Genomic DNA, 25,096 nt, shown 5'->3' with positions numbered 1-25,096 from the left:
AGTCATTTAAAACATCCTGTACATCAAAACATCAGCTAAAGGGCATGTAAGAAAGCATGTAAGACATATAAAGAACAAAAGTGAACTTGCAACTTTAAATGCTGCAGCACAAAAGATCTCTTTGGAGCTACGTAAAAACTTGTTGTGCCTTGTTAAAAAGTTCAAACACAAAAAGCTTTGACATAACATATGGAATAAAAATGCTCACTGCAATGACAGTACTTGCACACACAAGGCAGGCATTCAGAATTACAGAAACCATATGGAAAGTGGTGGCAAACAGAAGTAAGAAAATAAAAATTGCCTTTGCTCTTCTAGTCATAATTTGACTTAGCAAGGTTTAGGTGCTCACCATATTCAAAAAGAAGAAAGATCTAACTTTATTTCTTGGAACATTTTAAGAAACCCTAAAGACCACAAAATACATAAAAAATACACTTCATCAGACCCACAGATACCAGACCTTTCAAAAGAGCAGATCAACTCAGACAGAGATATTCCTACTTAATCAGAAAATACTTAATTCCGTCAATGTAATCACAGAACTTTTATTTTATTCCATTAACAGAATATACATATATAATTTTTTTATGTATTTAATTTCCTTAGTTTGTGTGTCGGATCTTTGCTATTATATCAAGGCTTTTTTTTCACCATATCATGGTCTTTTTATTTGATTCTGCCTTTGTTTTTCCTAATGTGTTTTCTTAAACATTTTTTTCCTTTTTCTTTTTCCACTTAAAATTAATTTTCGTTGTTTCATTATCTTTGTCTTCTAACTTTCTGCTTTCTACTAGTTCCAATCCTGTTTTTCTCTCCATAATACCCCTATTTCAACTTTTAAATCACACTTTTGATGTCCCTTCTTGTCTGAGAGCATGGGAGCATGTCTGCTTCACTCTTCTTTCTAGAATTTGAGCTAGTTCTAAAATTCTGATCATTGTCACCTATTTATCACCTACAGCCCTTCAAAAAACTCGTGGTCATCAACTCTTCTGAAATCAAGTGGGCTAAACAGGAAGAGGAGGGCAGAAAAGTAGGTTATCTTCAGAAACCATTCTCTCACTTCTCACCCAAGTTACAAGGGAGAAAATCAGAGGATTATTTATTTACATTCTTCTCCACCATATTCAAATCAAAACATTAGAAAAAAAGAGACTGGCTGACAGCCAGCAGCTTGGATTGATGAAAAGTACTTTTGTCAAGTGTTTCATCTCAAAGTGCAAGAGCTTCAGAGTTAAGCATCAAATGGAAATAAACCAAACAATCCCTCTATGGGCAGAATCAAACTTCCAATGCCTGGCAGGAGCTGCGCTCTCACGGAGCCTGTCACCCTCCTCATCCCAGCCTGGACACACCAACCTTGTGAAGAACAGGCCTCCTCACTGCTGAATTAAAAAGTGGTTTAGGACTGAGCAAATGAAGGACAACTCTACCTTACTGTACAGTCCTACACAGCACAGGAATATTTCCAAAATACAAATGAGGATTACTGGGCTGTGGTGTGCTCACCAATCTTTATCACCCCGCTGTGTCTGTGAATCCTGCTCCCCGAGAGAAGCCCTTTTCATTCTGGGCATGTTCTGGTACAATTTCATTAAAATTGAGTAAAATATTGCTTCACTTTCAAGCTAAATCCAACTCCTCCCATGTGCATTTGGAACCTCAGCATGAGAATTACCTCATTTTTTGTTAAGAAAAAAACATTTGATAAGGACCTATGCAATTGCTCATAAAAATAAAGAAATTAGTATAAACAATGTGAATCTACTGTAATCAGAAAAATGGTTCTTTTATTTGATGTGTCCAGCACATTTAGTTACCATTCAATTTTTGCATCTTAAGCTGTATTCTGTACTCTCTAACAAAGCCAAACATTTTAATTGGCAGTACAAAAATACAAGTTCTTAAACTAAGGAGAAAAAAAATATACCTCTTACTGTAATTCTATCTCTTGTTACATACAGTCACAATTTTACTAGGAATAAAGCACTTGATACATTTTAGTCTGTAAAATAAAGACACTTTTACCAACTTCAACATTAAGACAAGTATAATAAATCACAAGAAGAATAAAGTCTTATCAAATATTTGTGAAACTCCATTGTGTTTGGAGGCAGAAGTTTTGTGAATGCCATTTCTATAACATCTGAGCAACTAAACATTTCATTTATTTACTGGATCACCAGTTGTGTTTTGCCAGAGAAGAGAAGTGTTGGAAATGGCAAAGTAACTTCAGGGTATTTTCTGGTAGAAAAAAGGTAGGGGTATTAGGGTGAGATTGTTCACATCCCTTTTTCTTTCTAATGACAAGAGTCACGCTTAAGTCCAACAAGAGAAGAAAACAAGCAAACAAAACCAGATTGGCCCACAATACAGAGGAAAACTGTAGAAAACAGGTGGATATATGAGACCAAATTACTTCTAAGGAAATTAATTGGTGGTTACTATGAAACAATCCAGATTCAGAGGAAAGTCTCTTACTAGGCTGGGCCATGTGACAACGAAAATGGAGATTTCTTAACAGGGTTTTGGTAATACAAGATCTAATGCACCCAAGCCACAGAGAGAACACAAGCTATGTTTAGTACCTTACCAGTGTTGGTATCAGAACACTTCATGCTGAAAGAAAGACTGAGGAAATGAGAGACACTAACAAGAACACACTTGTGTGGTTAAGCCAAACAAGAGAAGTCTTCACTGCATCACTCACGATGGCCTCCAACCTGCTCAGCAACACCTACCCATTTTCCTCTCCCTCCTTCAAGCAAGGACATTGGGTTGCCATTGTGAAATGATACTTTAAAGAAAGTGGAAAATACCACTTATGGAAAATGTGTTATCTGCCATCAGCAGCCCCAAGAGAAAGTTATTAACTACAGAGGAAGCTGGGCATCTGACATCAAGAACAATTTGTTTGGAGAGCCAAGGATATGCTTTGCTGTGGCTGCATGATCCTCATCCTATTATTTTTAAATACAGTAATATCTATCTATCTATATATATGTATGCACACACGCACAGACATAAATATATAAAAAGGTTATCATTCAACCTTGCCAGACCATTGTATGAATATGAAAAAAAATCAGATACTGCACGATCAGCCCTAAAGATTCTGAATTTATTCTAAAGCATTATCAATAGCATAATAACATAATTTATGTTTCATTTTATAAAATATTCTCTTTAAGGAAATTGAGTGAGACCCTGGCTCCCAAAACAAATAAACAAAAAATCTGCTGAAAGTTAAAAGGCCCATGAACAGGCTCTCTGATTGCTGCACATATTTATGTGGTATTCCAGACCAAGGTGGAAAAACAGCTGGGATAACAATCATGTTTTTCTCAAAAGTCTCAAACTGCCAATAACCTGCAGTACACACAATTATTGTAAACCCACTCAGAATGTGTGAGACTTTACAAGTCTTGAGGCTCAGGCACACACTCATTCACCAACCAGCAGCAGCAATTTAAGATATTACGCCCAATGACTGGTTGCAGCTGTGCTCAAAATGCTGGCAGTAAAGAATTGCTTACACAAAAAATTAAGAACAGAGAGTTAAACTACAAAATAAAGTCTGAAAATGAAAAGAGGTCTCAGAAGCAAGACAAAGTATTGTGTCATTGATAAAGTGTCATCTAACCTGAATAAGGATTTACTTTTTCTGTATCTTGGATACAAAAAACTAAGTGCCCATATTTAACTAAATCTAAGCTTTTGAACCTGAGCAATTTTCTTAAAAATACAAGACATTCAGTATTATTATATATTACATTCTATCTGTATGCAATTATACCTTAAAGACTGAAACAAACACGTAGTTCTAAGAAGTATGACAAGCTACACTAAAGACATAATCTGAAAGAAAATTATGTGGTATAAGAATGAAAACCAAAATGCCTTCAAATTACCCTATGCTAAAAGCAGACACAGAATTTTTTTTCCCTTAAGGTTCCAAGCTTTTCTTCTACATGTTGTACAAATACCAATAAACTTACCAACCACAGAAAATATCCCAAGATTGTGCAGAGTCGTCAGAAATTCCATCCAGGAGAAAGGACAGCAGTTTAAAAATCAAATAACTACATTCACTACATTATGAAGTGAATACAAGGCAAGCTGACAGTATAGAATATATATGTATATATGTATTTTCCACAAATACAAGACATTAATTGAACATGTCACAATTCAAGTTGTATCTTGACTGCCATGAATTAATGAAAGGTCCTAGTAAAACAAATGGTGGGTGAAAGCCCTACAGCCCTTATGCTTGGACACTGCTGGCAAAGAGCTGTGTCTAACACTTTTGTGCCCTTTGAATAGTTCTATTTCTTCTGCTGCTAGAAGTAGTCCTAGTGCAGAAAATTAAACATAGCTAATCTTATGTAAATCAGGCCTTTAAATATTTGGCTGCTTTTATTTGAAAAAAAACCTAAAAAAACCCAGCAAGCAGCCTGATTTGACATTTATAAAAACACAATATACTTGTGTATTACTACCTAGATCCCGTGGGAAACGGATGTTTACTGCACTCCACTCTTGAGAAAACAGAATTTCTTAAATCACATTTAAAATTCTTAGATTTGAAGGTACATTTTTCTATTTCTACACAGCATTCTTACCTCTTCTTCCTTCAAACACATCGTTGATTTCTCTTAATAACAAAGACATGTCACTCAGTTGAGACTCCCAGGCCTCACAGAACACCTCAAGATTTTCTTTTGCAATCTTGCTAGATGGATGTAATGCCAGGGTTTCTGCAGCAGAAATTATCTGGACAAAGAACAAAGCATTTGCTATTGCAAGTCCTAGTACACAGTGTTCCACATGAATTCACAAATGCCTCCACAGGCAAAACACAAAATTAAACTGCTATTATTACGTCTCCATATGTATTCATCTGACATTTGCAGGCTTGATCTTTGTTGCGCGCTCTTTTAGAGACCACCCATCATCAGAGCAAAATTCCTTCATAGAAATGAATGCTTTCAACATAGGTAAACATTAGGTCTCCTAAAAATTCACACAAGTAATTTTTATTGATTTATGTGTAGTAGAAGAGGCCAGTTAAAAGCTGAACATACCTGTGGGCCAGTGACCTGAAAAGTATCTTCTGCATGTATGCAAGTAATCTCAAGGGGCTCAGTTCCAGAAACATGCCTCAATAAGCGACACATCTGAATTTGAAAAAATATGAAAATAATTGTAAAATTGTGCATTGATTAGTAGTGAGAAAAGGTGCACATATGAAAATATATACAAGCAAACACTAAGTTATTGATTGTCCTTTCAAAAATTTACTGGGGACTTCTCAGGGAGAATTAACAATAAAAAAATGGGATTAAATCCTGACTTGAAAGGTGTGGAAAACCACTGAGAGAAAGAAAAGTCTTAATAACTAACTTAAAGTTAAACAAAAACAATTTCATATATTTATGACTGAATAAAACTGAAAGTAAACACATACAGAACCTGGGAAAACTGCAGCATAAATAACTTTAGCAGAACAGACTTATTCAGCAATTAGCAACCATGTGGAAAATTTAGGCTTTCATCATTCGGGGGTCTGAATTATCATTGAGCAAATCAGTATCAAATAAGTTTAGGGAAGTAATATTGTTTCCTTTTTTCTTTGTTTGTTTTGTTTTTTTGATTGGTTGGTTGGTTTCTTTTTGGTTTTGGTTTTTTTTCAGGAAGATTAAGAGTAAACTTTGGGTCAAGGAGGAGCATGGAAGTTTTCAGATCAAAAGGAACTTGTAAGACAGAGACAGCACATATGAAACTTATTACACTATCATCAGACATGCTATAAAGTCTCACATGCAAGCACTATTTAACCTCGTGGTTAGACTTGGAAAAAATTAGTGTCTCACTGGAACACTGAATAGTCATAAATCAAAGGGACATTAGAGCTGAAATTAACAGCTCAAAGCATTGTTCTGCCTGGAAGTTCAAGGGTGCTGCTTGTGCATATTCATAGTTCTGGGAGGAATCTTCAAGCCCTGTATATGATAATTTTTTAGAAATGAGTATTGGATACCATTCAAGTACATCTGCTGGCATCTCTGTATTTTAGATCAAAGTGATCTATATTTGTATGTCTCCTGCTGGCATAGGTACCTCTGCTCGTCTGTGAGGGAGACAGCAACAAGGTCCATGTGGCTGACATCCCCTGCACACACTGCTTTCCACAAAGCAGGAAGATTTTCAGTGGCCCTCTTGACTCATCTTCAAAAAGTCAAACTCACTGCATTAAGAAACTTAACTGTCTCTCCAGCATTCTTGTATACCTGTATTCAGCTATTGCTGGATGCCTGCTGCTTGAAAGAAAGGGGTTATCATTTCCTCTTGGATCAAGAAACTTACTTTTTAATTAATATTTTAGGCCAAACGTCTACATACAGATTGAGTCTAGACTCATGAGGAGAATTAGGCATAAATGTAAATCCCTTCTACAACACTTGCATGCCACAGTGACATCTTTGGCTCAGACCCTGACAGAAACAATATAAAATTCAACAGCATACTAGGAAAATAAAATAAAATGACAAAAACACAGACCAAAGCCTTCCTAAAGAACAGATTGATGTAAATCCAGCCACTCATTTTCTAAGTGTCCTATACAATGAAAGGAGCTGTGAACTCACCTCAACAAGCTGTTCTTTCTGCTCTGATAGCTTACAAGTATATTCTGCTACAGCTTCAAGATTTCCTTCTACTCCTGTGATTTTTAATGCTTTGAGAACCATATGATCTGTATGGTATTTTAGAAGATCTGCTGCCAGAGATGTTGCTGCGCTGTGGACCTTGAGTAGCATTAAAAGAAGAAGAAATAAGCCATGGAATGAAAAAAAAAGTCTATCCAGTACCAAGTCAAACAAGCTTAAGAGACAGATTAATTTTTCAAGCAAAAAAATTACTGCCATGGAAGCTCATCTACAGCTTTCTTATCTGGAGTTATCTGGAGTTCTTATTTCTTCAATTACTATTCAAAGAATAAAGATAAAATCCACCACAATAAAAAAAAAACCAAACCAACAACAAAACTCCCCCCATAAACAAGAAAAATCAACTCCACAACCAAATATGGAGAGAAACAAAAGAGCAACTGGGTAAAATGAGGCCACAAAGTTATCACACCATTGCTTTCTGATTATGTTACAGCTGGGGAAAATCCAGGTGCATGAATCTGTGGGTCATCAAGTTCAGCATAAGCAAAGCACAATGGCCACTCCAGTTCTCGTAAAGAAACTCATTAAACTGTGTGAATCAGACTGAAGCCACACAAATCTGAATTTATAACAGATTAGAAATTAGACTTATCAGTGTCGCAAAGAAAAGCTTGAATATATTTAGATCATGACACAGCCTTAGGAAAGCATAAAGCATGTTTTCTACAAGGAGATGGGTCTTGAAGAAGTCTCAATCAATCTCCCTACACTCCCAACAAGCAGGGAGAAGCTTTTAATTTAAACACATCCCTAAATCCAGACACACACTCAGAAACCATGCTGTGAAGGACTGTGGTTGACAACAGCTATCAGTGACAGCTGCTTCTAGTTCTAGTAACTAGTCACTAAGTTACCTGTGCCCTGCAATCAGCCCCATCTTAAGAATATTGGTAAAACCAATAAAAAAATATAGCAGCCTCCTTAGAAACAGCGGAGTACGCTCATAGGACTATTTTAAGTCTTGTAATACTGCACTCACTTTGCTAGACTACACTGAGTACAGAACGAACTTGGTGTTCAAAAGAAAGTATTTTCCCAGCTCTTATGAATGCAATGAGCTTGGAACTCTCTCCATAGAGAAGAGTGCTTACTGGAATGGTATGTTGGGGTTTTTAAATCACTGAACTCCATTTTTACCCCTTTCTTCCAGTAGTCCTTCCTGTGCATCCAGAATTAAATTCTTCTGGATTTGTTTTTTAATTTCACAAAAGACAAGCCAACTGAATTATTGCCTCAAAACCTGCTGCAACTTTTTTTTGGAAGGGGAAAAACCAGCTATGACAACCTGTTATAAACTATTTATATAACATTGCTCACATGGCATTAAAAATTAGCACAAATCACTAATCCCAGAAATGAAGTCAGCTCTGAAGAAAGGCTATCTGAAAGGCTTGTAACGTTGAAGTAGGAACTGGAAATTTTCATTTACATGTAGACTACACAGAGATCCCCTTTTCAGTAGAGATTATTTTCATGCTGATCCAAAATATACATATACTTCTACTCAATGCTGTCTCTAATCATTAGCAGTAAAATAAACTCAAGAAAGAAATATAACTTCTCTTTCTTCCATAAAAAGACAGAGATTGGTGAGACACACTTTAACGAGGCTGTCTTTTGTTCTCAGCCACTCAGGCTATCAGAAACATTTTAATTAGAGTCACAATATTTGAATTTAACCAGTAGAAATCCCAGTTGCTGACTGAAACACTGAAGCACCCCAAGTCAGACTGACAGGACAGCTTTCAGCCATGTACAAAAGCATGGCCATTCTGGGATCAACTCAATCACTACACAGAGAACAAAAAAACTACATGATTCTCTGAACTTACTTCTGAATCCCTTCTTTTACACAACATATTCCTGCCACCTGTAGCTTTATGATCAATGCAATTAGTCACATCCTAATTTAATTGGGAACTCTTCCACCTCATTGAGCAGCTGGGAACAATGTTACTCAAAAAGGATAATCTCACAATTCACATTCCAAAGTGAATGCCACTTTGGAAAACCTCTGCTGCCCATTTCCTCCACAATGGTGACCAAATTACAAACTAGCCCATAATCAAGGTGCAAAAAATCTGTATCCTTCACTTTCTGGATCCCAACACTCTGTCTGACAGCAGAAGTGCAATTGAAACAGATTGAAACAGATTGAAAGCACTGTTCAAATCTTCAGCATAGCTGCAGGAACTATAGTCCAGAAGACAAAACTTCTTATTTTGCCTATGGTAAAAAAGGGGAGCGCAATTTTTTCAGCAGCTGAGGTTTTTCAGTTACAGCAGCTGACAGCTCAGCCTAAGTAAGTTCACCACACTTCTCTAACATCTTTGCACTGCTCTGTGTTGAAACTCTCACTGCTCTTAATCTTCACTTCTCCATCTGTTTAAAAGAACAGCAATTTGAAGCAGTTGAAAAAATAGCTGAACAACGTGCAAATATTTTGGAAGCTGCCAGAAACCAGATTCTGTATTTCCTTCAATTCTGTAGAACAGACAAGGCAGTAATGTTATCCTTAGTAGGAAGGGTGAAGACCCTGCAAGTGCAGTCTATCTCATGTACCAAATGAGGCAGCTATTCCATGAGTGCATGCAAGCTGACCTCAGCACACTTGCATTTAGGAAAAGAAAAATTATTTACCACAGACACATACACAGCTGCCAAATGCTGAGAAAAAAAAGCTCTGAGTATAAGGCCCTGTCATAGCTAAGGAAATCAATGGGACAGGTTAAATACAAATAAACTGCAAATGTAATATATTAATTTAGGCACATACTAGAAGAAAATATATTTACAAACAGTGATGTATGCACCCCGAAGGGAAGTTTGCCTTTAAATTTAAAATAATGGTTACACACATAGTGCTTATGTCCAAACACTTCTTTTTTTGTGAGTTAGCAATGAGCCTATGCATCCAACATATTTCTAATCAGTAAGGACAAAGATGATGTAGCTAGCTCCATAATGTTATTATGATTTGGTTACTCTTGTCTATAAACAGACAACAGTCCTCTGGGGTATAGGATTCCATTTTACAACCTCATATATAAAAAGTAAGAAAGTCAAACTTTTATTCACCTTATCTTGCTTAAGCTGCACTTACCTCCCTTTTAAGTTCATTCATGCACTGGCACGTTTTTAAAATGGCTACTTCCAAGTCTTCCATGAGATCTTTTGTCTTTTGGTTTTGCTACAAACCAAAGAAAGAAAAGAACAAGACATTACACAAAAAACCCAGCAAACCCCACCTTCACATCATATGTCATTAGCTCAAGAAGCTTTAGAAGACAGCCTTTTCTTTCTAGATGAAATGCTTTCACTTATGTAGCCTGTGTATATTCTACTCAAAAAATTATTTTATAGAAACATTTATCACCAAATTAAATCTAAACCCAACAGTGATGCAATCTGATTGACTGCTTGTGTTCAACATGCATTTATTTTCTAAATCTAACTGAGTTTTCAGGAAAAGGGTTTCCTTGACATCTGCCAGAAATCTTCTACCTGACCACCCTAAAGTAAAACAACCATTTAAGGCATTTTTTTTAATATAAACACCCTTTTAAAATAAAGTGGTACCTAAAATGTTATACACCAAATGTTCTATATTGAATTATAAAATGATTCTTCAGAACATTCACCTTGCAATGAAGCTGTTGAGCTGAAAACAAAAATCCACTTCAGTGAGCTGTTACTATTTTATTTGCTACTGTGTCTTTAGTCACAGCTAGGCTGGGTTATTTATTAATGAAAACACTTAATGCATAAGCACACATGTACACACCCAAGAATTTTCACAGATCATATATATGCATAATCTCGTACTAGGCTCTCATTTCTCTCTCTTGAAATGTAGCCTGTAAATTATTTAGAGGTGATTACTTTCCAGCAGTAATAGAGCTTACAAATAACCAAGAGTCCTGGTTTTGGCTGGGATAGAATTAATTTTCTTTATAAACGTGGCATGCTGCTGCTTCAGATTTGTGATAAAAGCAGTGCTGACAACATGGTGTTATTGCTGAACAGGGCTTGCACAGCTGCCTACCGGAGCGAACCACCAACACCAAACTAAATGCAGGTTTAGCTCCTATAGTTGAAGGGAGTCTATGCAATTAATTTTCTATATCTGTGTTGTTTTCATAACAACATTTAGTATTATCAGTAAGATTTATATGCTCTTCAAACTACACTACTGCATTAAAAACACCTGACTGCAGTACCTGATTCAAAGAGGAAAAAAGGAACAAAAATGCTTTCTAGTAAGAAATACATCCAGTTAAGTAAATATCCTGTACCAGGACACATCTGCTATATTTCAGTGTTAATAAGACTTTGTGCTACACATATTCCCAGGAGCAAGACTGAAAACAAGTCAGCATCAATATCAGAAGCTGCATTTTCCATCTCTGCTTTTGCTTCCCCTTTTGCATGTATCTTCTATCATTTTCAAGGAACAAGTAAGACAGATGATAGAGACTTAACATGCTTCTTCTCTAAACGCTACCATCATTTAAATAATGTAAAATAGGACAAACAATAATAGCCTTATTGTTTCTCTTCTCTCTCCATTATATTAAAAAAAAACAAACAAACAGTCAATATTTTTACAATGTTTTCCTTTCCAACAGTTTAACTGTTTCCAATATTCTGTTGAAAACAAGAAAGAAAACTGTGGTCACTGCTATGGGATCAAGACAATGGCAATCTCTGAACTACTCCACCAAAAGACTTCACTGTTTAAGACTGTGCAATGATACTTCTGTTCACTGCCTTGTCTCCACTCACATCTTCATTAAAATTAGTCTACTACCATCAGTAGCCTAATTTAGCCATGAAAGAATCAATGAAGCAATACCACAGGCATAGGGGGAGGACAGAACATATGGAAGCTTCAGAAGCACAGAACAAACTGTGGCTTCCTTGATCAACTCCCACTGTGAGTAATACACTCAGCTCTCTGTTCCTACACCAGAAGAAAGACTGCATTCAAAATTTCTTTTCAAAGTAGAGGTGAAAAGATTTACTTTGCTAAAAAGCTCTTACAGCTTGCATCCACACTGAAACCAGCTGCTCTAGTTCCATTTTAGCCTGTTTAGACAGCTCCAAAATGTGCTCTCTGTGCTCATGACTGGTATAGGCAGAGTCTGTGAAGTCTTCTGTATGTTCTAGGATAACTTCCAGCATTGTTGAAAGGTTCTCTTTTGAGAGAAAATAAAGATTCTCACGGAGACCTTCCACCTTATTCTGAAAAAGAAGCACATAATTTCCTTGAGAATTTTCATGATTTCGTTTTGACACAAATGCAGAAAACAGATCCATCACTTTACATTTTATTTTTCTCCTTAGTGCTTTTTAAAATTATTCCCTTATTTTCAAAGTAATCCAATAATTTGCTTGTGTCCAGACCTGAAGTTTGGGGTTTGGGATGTTTTTTAAAAGTGATAATACAATGAGGAGTTTACTAGCCCCTCATCAGGAATAACAGCAAATACACCACTGTTCTACTGCTGTCCATAAAAAATTTCTAAGTTTAGTAAATTTCAGAAATTAAATATGTGTTCCAATTTTGTTTGATCCTTCCACATCCATGTAATCCATTTTGAGTAGTTTTCTAAAATTGTGTATGTAGCAAATTGAATACTTTGGGGTACTCTCAAAAAATTTCAGTTGAAATTTAAAGAGGGGAAATAGATAAATAAATTGAATCAAAGTGATTCAGGCTCAAAAGCAGTAAGCCATGGTTGCTCATTAACTGTTCTTAATGGAGTATGAAATTTAGAAAAGCCTTTATGAGGAAAAAAGTCCACTGAGCTACAGGATACAATTTCAATTCAGAAGATTTCTTCTGAATGACATTTCTTTTGAATTTACTCTTTTATATGTTTGTATGAATATTTTGGTGAGCAGATTTAAAAACACTATCACTTACAAAGCAAGAATTCTCAAAAAATTATTTTAATGAAGGTCTGATCAGATCCTGATACTTCAGTTTATTCAATGTCAGTGCATCACCTCAACAAAGTATTAGAGTTCTAAATGCATACTGATTCAGAAGGAGAGGTGTATTTTGGCAATGACTATTAAAATATAGACACCTCTTGACAGATTCTTTAACATTTTGGGACAGTTATTTAAGTCAACATTGCTGAAGAGATGCAGCTCCATGATCTCAGATCTAAAACCACTTTTTTTTTTTCCCCCCAAACTCCAAGTTAAGAGGTACTTCACTGTCCGCAGAAAATAATATTATTTCTACTCCTACCTTGAATTCTTTGATGCCAGAATATATGCTGATGGGGGCCATTTCATTTTCTCCATTTGGTCTGGAGTCCGTTACAATCTCTATGACCTGTTCCAAAGCTAGTCTCATCCGATGAAAAACTCCATCTTTGTTAATACGAGCAGATTCACAGTCTGGATGCCTCAGACAAGTCTTTTTAAAGAAAGCAGAGTAACTCTTATGAAAGAGTAGACATGCAGTATATGGAAATCAATGCTTCCTGCTAAGGCAAGTCTCAAGAATGTGTTTAGAATATGGTGAACTCCTTCTGTTAAACTGCTGGTAAGTCAAATTCACACCGTTACTTAGAATAAAAAGATTTTCTTTCCTCATTCTTTACACTTACACCCTTCTTTAGCATGAAATCTAAAGTGGGGCCAAGAGAGGAGAAGTCAGCTCTCTTGGCAGATGCCGTGCTTCGTGATTTAGCCAAGTTGTGTAAGGGTGCACAAACTCACTCACCTTTGAAGCAGTCAGGAGCATCATAGTGCACTTCTCAAGAACAGCCCTAGATGCTGCCATTCTAGCCTTTTTCTTCTCATCCTTCAAATCCTAAATACCAAAGGAAAAAAAAAAGAGACCTAAATATTACGCAGTATCTAAATATTAACTACTTGTAAGACTGGAAAAAGGAAACTCTCATGCAGGTGAATGGGTTGTGAGAAAGCTTTCAAATTTCTGACAACTGCTATTTCCAGCCTAACTCATGATCTAGAACTTACTTTTCAGACAGGTTTTAATTGATGCATTTATTCTTGGCTCTCTTCAATTCAGATTTCAAAGAAGGAAGAACTCCAAGATACAGAGTATGTTATGTAAACTCTTGCTAATTTTGATACCTTTATCATAAAGCATTATTCATAAAAGAGAAAAAGGAGGTGAAAAGAATAGCTGACAAGAAGTATTTTCTGAAATGAAGGGGAGGGTAAGATAGAGACAGAGAACACTTGCTTTTCATTGTACTGCAATGGAGGAAATGTAAACTAAATCTTTTTTCTATTTGAGAGTTATATTTGCTAAATACCAGTAATAAAAGAAGCCTTAGTAAGTTGAAAAAGCAATTCCTTGGTATTTCTCTGCTCTGAGTACAGAAACTCATCAAGAACTTTCCAGGGAAAGATAGATACATCTGCAAAACTGAACTATACCCCCAGCAAAGTTCATCAAAACAGAAGAGTTGAGAATCAAAAGCAGGGTGTGGGAGAAGAGGGCAGACATGAATCCCTGGACATGCAAGAGGTTCTAACAAGGGGAAGAACTTAGAAAGCTGCAACTACAATCTTCTCACTGCTCACAAAGACAGCTGAGTGCTATCTGACGGTCAAACAGGTAACTGAATGGGACTGGTTAAAGGCTTATAGAATCCTAATGTATATAATAATATATATAATATATTAATCCTAATATACCCTAGATTAATAAAAACACACAGATAAATCACAGCAGCAGTCTGTTTTGGCATTTTTATAATGTTTGTATTTAGCAACTACAGAAAATCTTTATGATCAAAATCACACTGAAAACCAAACCAACAAAACAATCAAACAAGGAAACAGTTGATTTCTGAAATTCTGACATTACACTGATAAATCTGATGGCACCCAAGAATTTATGGCACACTTAAAAATACTATGTGGGATTTTTCTCCCCATGAAACTAGTAGTGCCACACAGTTGTCTTCACATTGTAAACTGAGCATATCAAGGAAGTCCTGACACAACTGAAAAAGTGGTAATGTAGCACTCTTAGAAAGAGTCAAGTAGGCAAGGAGGGGGGAGCAGAAGACCACTTAACATTGAAAATCCAACATAGCTGAAAAGACTACAACTTCCTAATAATGCATGTTTCCCTTTCAAAGGAACTGCTGCTTCAGGGAAAAAATACTTCCGGGGGAAAGAAATTCACTTCTAAGCAGGTATTTCCTTTAATTTTAAGCAGCTTTCCCAGTAATGGTTCTTTGACACCAAGCATGCACACATCCACAGTAAAAGGAAACACATGATGCCAGCCAAATTGGTTATACAAAATGAATTCTCAATTTTGCTGGATATTGTGGACTCTGTATAGTTCTATCAAACCCTGGTTTAGTTCTGAACAGAGGATTGGAGTATCAAGGGAAAGCAACTAGAGGTCACAGCAGAAGTCCTAACCCTCAGCAAATCCTTAAATTTACATGGAAGTAGTGGGAAAAAAGCTTCCTGTATGACTGAAAGGCTTTGAAAGAGTAGCTGCATGTGAGAACTAAAACTCATTGCCCTAATGTAAGAAAGTTTTGACCTAAACCTAGAAAAATATTCCATAATAATAATATTAATAAAACAAACTCTAACAAGCCACCAAGCAGATTCTTTATTATATTCCATTTGGAGTTTTCTAAAATAATGAGATCCTTTTACTACATGCAAACATCAAATATTTCTGTCAAGTAACAACAGACAAACTCTCTACAGGAGTAATGAGGTAGAAAAGTTAGAGCCAAAACATAGTGACTGAAGCCAAAAGACAGTGCAAATAACACACACCCAGGCTTCTGGAAGATATGCAGGGCAAACAGCGCAACCACATTGCTCAGGCTGAGCTTTAAAATCAAACGGCATGTTTTGGCTGGAGCAAGGAGAGGGGAGGTTCCAGAGACAGGATGCCAGCAATTGTTTTGTTTTCTATTATCATCCCAGAGGAACCCATACCTTTCTGATAATAAGATGAAGATGATACTGTGCAACATCTCTCACTAATACTTACATTTTGCCGATCTCCAGTTAAATGAGCAAACTCCACCATTTCATTTCCAAACTGGCTGAATATTTGTACAAACTCCTGGAAACTACTGACTTTTTCTAGTTGCTCCATTGTTGCAAGAACCTTCAAGATAAGGGAAAATACCATAAATTATCAAGATGTTGAACAAAAAACATTATCATTGGACTAGGAGTACTATTTAAGCATTAATAACAGCCAGAAATCAAATGGAAGTTAATTACCATGCGTCATTCTAAGTGAGTCATTTGTTGTCAGCCCTCAAAAAACATTTTCCTTGCTCCTCACAGTATTAAGAGTAACAGTATTAATGGATTCAGCTTCCAGATTCAGGAAAAAATGTGGTTTTAAATTTAATATGACAGTGACAAGTGCAAATTATATCCCCATGTTATATCCCTGCATTGTAACTTTCCATTTCAGATACCTAACTTTTAAAGTTTAGCATCACAATTGCACAGGCATGTTTCAGTGGCTCTGTATATTAAAAAAAAACAACAACAGAATTCAACAAAACTGAACAAAAAAGTTTGAAAGTGAATACATAGTTTGATACTTCCCATAAGAACTCTAACTCTGGAAAATTTTATTAGCTGCATATAAAACAAAGAACTAAATACACTGAAGTTGTATCAAGCTCTTACTCAAGACACATTAAAGCATGTAAAATCAGCCTTTTTTTAAACATTCAGCAAAGACTATCATACAGCTTATAAATTACTGATTACTGAAGGTATCCTGTGAAGTCACTACATTATGGATTATAACAGAAATTAACATCTGCTTTTTCAGGTTAGACATATACTTGCTAATCCCAAGGTGATCTTTCAAATCCATTAAATGTGTTCAGAGGGGAAAACACAAAGCAGTTCTGTATTGTCTTTCACACTGGTTATAAGACACTGCATGAAAATTTAACAGACTGTACTTGAAAGGGAGTATCTTCGACTGATTTTTCCTTTTCTATGCCAAAAGTATCTTCCCCACAACTACAAAAGCAGTGTACACACCTGATTATGACAAACTCCCCGTTCCCTGTCAAACTCTCCTAGAAGCACTCGTTTGTGGCAGAGCAGCAATCTCAGCTGTAACCTAACTAAAGCAAATGTCCCACTAAACGCTGCAACTGCTGTGGAATTCACTGCTCTATCAAGCAATATTACATTATATTACAGCATTTTATTACTTTATATTATTCATTTATATATTTATATTATATTACAGCAATCTGTCTGAGTATATTATGTTGGACAGACAGTTCCACAAAGGCTGCAGAAACAAGGACCTTTCCTGATTGTGGTGTTGATGCATGAGAAAGGCTGGAGTACAAAGGACTTCGAAGGGAGATGCATAAAGATGTGAAAATAGCAGTATGAGAGTGGAAGAAGGAGAGAACCACAGGAACCACAGGGAAAGCGAGGATGTAGAAAAGTAAATGTGCCATACACATTATATACTATATACATACAACCTAATGTCCAACTTTCTCTTCTGAGAATCGATAAAAAGAAATAATAATGATGCTCAACTATTCCAGGTTTAAGCAAATGTAGTACTTTATGAGTATGACCCTCGTTGCAAACAACTCAGTTTTCTGTTTCTCTCATGACAAATTTCTTAATAAAAATTTCTTCAATAAAAAAAATCAGTGAAAGCACATGCATTTCCCTTACACCGAATAATTCTAGACATCCCAGGCAGAGTTGACATTCTGAAAAACTGTGTAGACAGCTCTAAATTTGTCTAAAGCTTATTCAAATGCTGACACAATACAAAAGACCTGTGATGTCTTCCAAATTTTTCATTTTAAAACTTTTTCAACAAGAAACACGCAGATAGCAATTAAGACATACATTTTTTTTAATTAAAAGGTTAAAAAAATGTAAAAAATCCAATGCTTTAAGCTCTTATTAACATCTAAATTAGCACTAGGTATTTATTGCACAGCTACTGCTGCAGGATGAATGTCGCCTTGCAGACAGCAATCGTGGGCTGACATCACTTCAGGGCACATCCATATTTTGATCCAAAATGAACAGTGCAGCAACTCCCCCACTATCTGTCACTTCCCTGCTTATTGTTCTGGCTCTCCTAACCTGACTAGTGACAGTGAGTGGAGCAAAACCTTAAGCTCACTGATGCAGTGACTAAGTGTGATGGACAATGAAACTGCTTTTGTAAGGTAGGAAAGATGTGAGCAGGTATGGGAGAAAATGTATGCGATCCAAGAACACAAGGACAGCATATATGGTGCAGAGAATGTGGAAGCAGGAAGGGGATCACTGGGGATCATCAGCCAGAGGCTGGATTCCGGAACAGATCAACATTCTGGAAGATCTCGATCACTTTGTTGGTCTGAGAGAGTAGATGTTCAACCACTCTTCTGTTTTTCTATCCTTTGCCTTTGACTCTTTGTTCACAAGAGGAAGACAATGACAATGGGGGAAAAAAAAAAAGGTGTTCAGAAATAGGCAGCAAAAAAAAAAAATGGCAATAGAAATTTAACATTGGGCATTCAGTCTCTTAAGATAAAAATGGAGCTGAGATCTTCTGGAACAGTGATGCACATCAAGAAGCCAGGATCTTCTCCAGTTGGCAGTAGTGATGATTCTCTTCCTACCTTTCCATCCTCTTTGCCATATTTGCTACTGTCTTAGAGTATTTGTGTGCACTTTTAAATTCCTGCCCATATTACCCCACTACCACACTTCCTGTCTCCTGCAGGAAGAACCTCTTTGTTATCCCTCATAGTGGTGTCTGACACACTTTTCAGGAGTGTGCTCTATAAAAATTAGGGCATATATAAATACTAGGCCTGTAAAAGACACCATCATTTGTTTAATCTGGTCCAAGAGATGTGCATTGTTCTACTGCTACCACAGACAAAAGCAGACTTTCCCAAATGTGCACTATGCACAGAAAGGAAAATGCAGTAAAACCCAAAGTTCACAAAGACTAGCTGTGTCCAGGGGGGCATCAGGCACAGCATGGCCAGCCAGGCACAGAAGAGGATTTTCCTGCTCTGCTCTGTACTGGGGCAGCCTCACCTCAAGTGCTGGGGACAGTTCTGGGTGACACAATATAAAAAAGATATTAAGCCATTAGAGAGTGTCCAGAGGAGGGCTATAAAGATGGGGAAGGACCTCGAGGGGAAGCTGTATGAGGAGATGAGGTCACTTAGTGTTCAGCCTGCCAAGGAGGAGACTGAGGAGAGACCTCATTGCAGTTACAATTTCCTCATGAGGGGAAGAGGAGGGGCAGGCACCGATCTCTTCTCTGTGACAGGACCAGTAACAGGACCCAAAGGAATGGCCTGAAGTTTTATTTGGGGAGGTTTAGATTGGATATCAGGAAAAGGTGCTTCACCCAGAGGGTGGCTGGACACTGGAACAGGCTCCCCAAGGAAGTGGTCACAGCACCAAGGCTGAGCATTCAAGGAGTGTTCGGACAATGCTCTCAGGAACATGGTGTGACTCTTGGGGTGTCTTGTGCAGAGCCAGGAGTTGGACTTGAGTTCCTTCCAACTTCGGATATTTTACAACTCTATGACTATGGCAGTCAGAGTCAGATACACTTTGGACTATGAGATTGCTTGAAATGCTTTCAAAATTAAATGCTGCACCTATGCTTACTATATTTACATTGGTGTATATATGACAATATTTTCATATATATTTCAAATTATCAGAAACCTAGCCTGCTCCTGAAAGGATATAGCCCCCCCTTATCCTTTCATGATACACATTTGCACAGTTTCTCCACAGCCTAAACCCACCACTTTTGGAAAGGTAAATATATTAGGATTACTGCAGGCCTGCAGACGACAGCAGAAAAGCAGCAAAAGGTATTAAACGCACCATTCTGGTCTTCAGTGCAAAAAAAGACCAAAGCTGCAAGGAACTCCAGCAAACCGATATTGATGAAACTGCTACCAACTGAGTCAACCACTGGGAGAAGAAATGAGCACAGAGACAGCAGACTAGTGCTGCCAAGTCCAAAGCCAGAGAGAAGCAGGTAATTTCGCTGGTTTTGAATCCTGGACTGAACTAAGTGTCCTGGATCTAGGTTGCTGCAAAAGAGACCAGTGGGTCTCGAAAGTAAACTGGGACAAAGGAATAGAGACAGTACGAGAAGTCAAAAGTGGAAAGAAGGGCACTACTCTGGATTACAAGCACAAAATTAATGGAAAACCCCAGGCCTTATCAGGGTCCCATTTTTCAAACAGGATTTTTCTATTTTTGTTTTAGCACACTGTGAAGAAAAATGGAAGAATATCCTAAAGGCAAGAGAGTGAAGTCTCCACTGCATGAAATAGATTACATTTGAGGTTAAATGGGCCTTCATACATTATTTAAACCAACTAAGTAGTTTCATCCTAAGTTTCAAGACCTAAGTTCAACTGCACAAAAACCTTTTAATCTGTAAACCTCATTTCACTTGTATACACTTCTATGTGCATTCCTCACAGCTTTTTGCTTAGATGCCATACCACTCTCCTTATCTTGATCCTGACAGTACAAACATCCTGTTATTAGCAAGTAGATTTATTGACCATTTTACCAACAGACACACTTTTCACCACACAGCAAATTTGAAGTTAAATAAGCAGTAACAAAGCATCTTCTCCAGCATAATAAGAATAAAGCAATGTGTGTGACATAAAATGCAGAATCACTGAAAATTGTTATTTTTATCCTACTGACTTAGAGCCATGTAAACATGTACAAGACATTACTTTTTATCTCTTTACTTTATAATTCCTCCAGAGAGACAATGATAATATCACATTTAACATCACTCTTTTGCACTGTCTACAGGTATTAGTTAAACAAAACAGAAATGAAGCTACAATACCTTGTTCCTGGAAGTTATAATTTGTTTAATAACAATTCTGTCTGCTAACACCAGCACCTTTGTGACAGAAGAAAGCAATAACCTTGCAGCTTTTACCACACCCGTTTTGTCTGTAAAGATTGTTATGTGGCTATCAGATTCCGGATGATCCAAGCTTGCCACATCTGTAAGTTGTGCAATTGTTTCACCTGGAAGGAAAAAAAAAGGAATAAAGTGACTTTATATACTTAGAAGAAAGATACTGGGCCATTAAGCACTCTTAGCTTTTACCTTTGAGGCTAAGACAATTTCAGAGCTAACTACAACTCTTTATTTCACTTCTTTCGACTGACTGTTGGTGGCACCCTCTCCATATTTAAATGTAGATTACTATCCACTACTACCTTATTCTTCCATCTGTAACATACACTAATTTTCTTACAGTAATCTACAGCTATTTGAGGGGGGAGGGGGGAGTGATGGGTGGAAGTAAGGAGTGTGGATGGAGAACACATTCATGGGAGGCATTTTTCTGATTTTAATAGCTAAAGTCAAACCAGTGTCCTCACTTGCAGCATCAATCCAGAGAAAGAGTGGTATGCAGCAAGGAAGAAAGAGCTACAAATTCCCCACCACTTTCCAAATTTCAATTAGCATTCCCATAATTTATGGGTTTCCTATTCCTGTAGAAGTCTCCAGGCATGAATAGTAAAGAGATTCCAAACAGCAACTTTACAGCTCAGAGGACTGAAGCATGATTGTGAGACTAGTGCACTTTACATTCAAAGGAGGGCCACTAAACAGAGCATTGTCAGAGACAAGAGAGGAAAAAAAGGCAAAGGAGTGCTGATTTTCAGTTCATCACTATCTTTTTATTCAACTTGCATTTAGTTAAATAGATAGTTAAACAGGCTTAGTTGACCACTTCTATTTTTATATGCAGGTAAAAACTCTACATCCACTGCAGCTAATGGATTCCTTATCTGAGAAAGAAACACAGACCCTATCCAATTTAATCTTTTGGAGTACCCTAGATAGTAATGCAATACAGGAAAGACAGATCATTTTGCTAGTCTGTAACCAGAGAAGGAGCAAGCTCTGATACATGATTTCTGTTAGCGTGCAAGACAAGGTGATCAACCTACACCTGACCTACAGATCGTCCTTAAAAATAAAATCTAGGAGATTTGATCAAATTCCCTATAACTCATCTGCAAAACCTCAATGAAGGTAATTCACCTAAGCAGGCAAAATACTCCAAAAGCCTGATAAAGCCAGTGCTCCCATTTGAAGAACCTGCATTATTCTGGTACTCCAGAAATACCACACACTATAGAAAAAGGAAGGCCTGACAGTCCCTCAAACCACAGAGCTCCAGATTTCATAGTACTTCTCTCCTCTGATAATTGTAATCCCCTGGGTTCTTAAGCTGCCAAAATAGTACTGCATTATGGAAAGGAACTGGCAGTACATTTTCTGGGAGCAGGCCAGGTCACAAAAGGCATGCTCCAAATAATCAGTCATTCCACTATACCGTACTATAGTACGGTCTGAGACATCGAGTTCCACAGCTGAAGGCCCTAAAAACAGATAGAAGCAAGAGGAATTATAAAAGTACAGCTACAGTTCAGAGAGTGAGGGGCAGCCAGATGCACTCCCAGTGAAGCTGTAGGACAAGTCTCCAGTCAGGCAAGGAGATCATCTGACAGTAAAACACTTTGGCCATTGCCTTCTCCACAGTCCAATTCATTTCACTTCACACCAGTCTCTACTTGTTCACCTTTTTCAGCAGATTAATCTATTTCTTTGACCTCACAATATCTGTGACAACATAAAATGCTGTAGAAACACACAGAGAACAATTAAAACAGATGCAAAGTTCTTTTGGTAACCAAGAAAGGATGCGCACCATTATCCCATTTCTTATGCTGTAGGATTCATCTTCTTGAGGATGAATCAAATCATAGGTGAAACAGCTAGCCATACAAAGAGCTCAGAGAACACTGAAACACCTGCAACATCTGCCTGTCAAAAGCTCCAGGCAGCCATAGAAACTCAAGTCTTCTGTTAAAAGAACAAAGGCTTTGTTCTCTGCCTATGGATCTTCGACTACAGGAACAGGAATTAAGCCCTGGGAGTCAGCTATGAGGAACAAGACCTGTTACAGTAAAGGGATGGAGCTAGGGAAGCTACACCCAGCTGGGTGTACACCAGTCCAAAAAACACATCTGAGCATGTCAAAGAAACAGTTCAGTGTCACTGCAATTCTCCTGTCATGACAGAGATTATGACAATTGGGTAGAAATGATAGAAAGTCGCCTGTCATGTCCATCTCAAAGAAGGTTAACAAGAAAAATTCAGGCAATTGTGGGCTAGTCAACCTCACATCAGCCTCTAGGACTACCACTAAAATAATTCTGGAAGACATTATCACATTAAGCAGAAAAAGGCAATCAGGAAGAGCCAGCACAGACCGGCCAGGTTGAATAGTCCCTTATTGATCTGAATGCCTTCTACAATGAGATGACACTGTTTTTAAAAAAAGAAAGTAACGAATGCTGGGCATCTCAGCTTCAGCATGGCCCCTGCCATGATCTCCCATAACTTCATCAAGGGATGTGGACTAAGTGAACAAAAATGTGTGTAGGAAATGAACCTGACTGTTGGGCTTGGGGATGCTGATAATGGGTACAAAGTTCACTGGGCAGCCAGCTTCCAGCGGTGTTCTTCTGGGACTGACAGGAGTCATGAAAACTATTCCCTGGATGATGACTCAGCATGTTCAGCAAGTGTGTGAACAATACCACAGTGGGTGAGTGTCTGATATTGTGGGGGGCAGGGCTGCTAGACAGAGGAACAGGCTGAAAAAAAATGGTCTGATAGAAAAAATCTGTGAAGTCCAACAGGGCCAGTAAATACCACATCTGGGCCAGGGTAACACCACTCAGCCTTACATGCTGAGATCAGATGTCAACAGGGAATCTTTGTGGGGAAAGGCATGGGGTGGCTCAACAAAGAGTTTAACAGGGTCAGCAATAATGGCCAGCTGCACCTGGAAGGCTGCAGAAATGATTCTTCCCTTCCTTTGGCACCTGTGAGGCAGCATCTGGAATACCATGCCCACATCTGAGCTTCTCAGTACCTCAGCTGACATAGTGGAGCCAGTGACATATGGGGAGAGCTTGAAGAGGGGAAATTTCTTCTTACCCAAGAAGAGAAGGCCAGTGACAGAGCTTTCTGTGCTCTACATCTATTCCCCAAGTGGGCAGGTATGGAGAGACACAGACAGACTGATCCCAGTATGTATGGTAATGAAAAAGAAGCACAGAACAAGACGTAAGAAAATACTTTCACTACAGCAAAGATGGACAAACACCCGTAAGTAAGGGCACAAGAAAGAAGTAAGAAATGAGAAGTGCACAAGAAATTGCATGATCTCCATTCTTGGGAGTTAAAATGGCCCTTACAATTTCAGTTATTTTGTGATTCCATTTAGCCATTTAAATTTCCATTTTTCAGCCTTCTTAATTTAGCCCTCTCTGTACTGAAACCCAAAGCAATAATAGGAGAGAGCTACTTATTGCCTTTATTTTATTCCATGTCTTCCTTTAGGGCTACGTAGTCAACTGGCAGTGAATACTGGAAAAGTTATGACACTTATTCCTGACATGTGCTTTCTCTTTTAGATTAGCTGGTCTTTCCTAGTTTTAGAAAGAAAAAAAGGACCAAAAAAAAATCACAGATGGGCATCTAAAATGTGCTTCTTTAAGTTACATTCCAGTACTATACTGTCATTGTAAACATTGACACTGTGCAAGAATAATGTTACGCAAAATCTGCTACATGACCCTCTGCAGTGTTTTAGGATTCTATTTTGAGTCAATCAAATTACAAGGTTTATTACAAGGAAATAGTCATAACAAGTCTGAAACACTTCAGATCACTGATTATACCCTTCACAAGAGACAGATACAACATCTGTCATCCTTCAAAGCCTCTGCAGGATACGCAATTGATTTAAAGACTCCCTACTTTTCTCAGAAATTGAGATGCTTAATGTTCTAAATCCTTTTGTGTTGAAGTCTATCTTTTATGTCTAACAAAATCTCCATTTCTGAGACACAATCTAATTTATTGGCTAAAAAAAGTATGAACAGCTCTACCAGATTCCCTGCCCTAAAGAGCAAGGGCTTTCTACTGTCTATGCCCTCAGAACATTGGGCTCTGTAATACAGGTCACTATTCTTGGCTATAATTGTCCAGGAATTTTTTTGCCTTGCTTGGAAACACCAAACTTATTAAAAATGGCACTTGAGTAACCATGTTCAAAAACTGAGTTCAGACAACATTTATCCATAAGAATTAATCTGCTCAAAGGACAACGTTACTTTGTCCAACACTGAACAGTCCACAGAGATAATACTGGCACAAAAAACCCTCTATCAAACAAATAACCAGGAGCAAACATGTTTGCTACACTGAATTTCCT

The 25,096-nt window shown here is 37.5% G+C and overlaps 1 protein-coding gene across 1 annotated transcript in view; it reads right to left on the bottom strand.

Moving 5' to 3' along the window:
• CTNNAL1 (catenin alpha like 1) overlaps positions 1 to 25,096 on the bottom strand; it is a 56,023-nt gene that overhangs the window by 8,456 nt on the left and 22,471 nt on the right. Inside the window, exons 3-11 of the mRNA XM_058830567.1 lie at positions 20,629 to 20,816; positions 15,760 to 15,879; positions 13,480 to 13,569; positions 13,000 to 13,170; positions 11,781 to 11,981; positions 9,841 to 9,927; positions 6,654 to 6,812; positions 5,091 to 5,183; positions 4,629 to 4,779 (exon numbers count right to left, since the gene is read on the bottom strand). Coding sequence (XP_058686550.1) covers positions 4,629 to 4,779; positions 5,091 to 5,183; positions 6,654 to 6,812; positions 9,841 to 9,927; positions 11,781 to 11,981; positions 13,000 to 13,170; positions 13,480 to 13,569; positions 15,760 to 15,879; positions 20,629 to 20,816 — 1,260 coding nt within the window. The remainder of the gene's footprint in view (positions 1 to 4,628; positions 4,780 to 5,090; positions 5,184 to 6,653; positions 6,813 to 9,840; positions 9,928 to 11,780; positions 11,982 to 12,999; positions 13,171 to 13,479; positions 13,570 to 15,759; positions 15,880 to 20,628; positions 20,817 to 25,096) is intronic.

The sequence above is a fragment of the Poecile atricapillus genome, chromosome 2 (assembly GCF_030490865.1).
Source record: "Poecile atricapillus isolate bPoeAtr1 chromosome 2, bPoeAtr1.hap1, whole genome shotgun sequence".
Taxonomy (NCBI): Eukaryota; Metazoa; Chordata; class Aves; order Passeriformes; family Paridae; genus Poecile; species Poecile atricapillus.
Note: the sequence above shows the minus strand (reverse complement) of the source record. Positions and strands in the feature narration are given on the sequence as shown.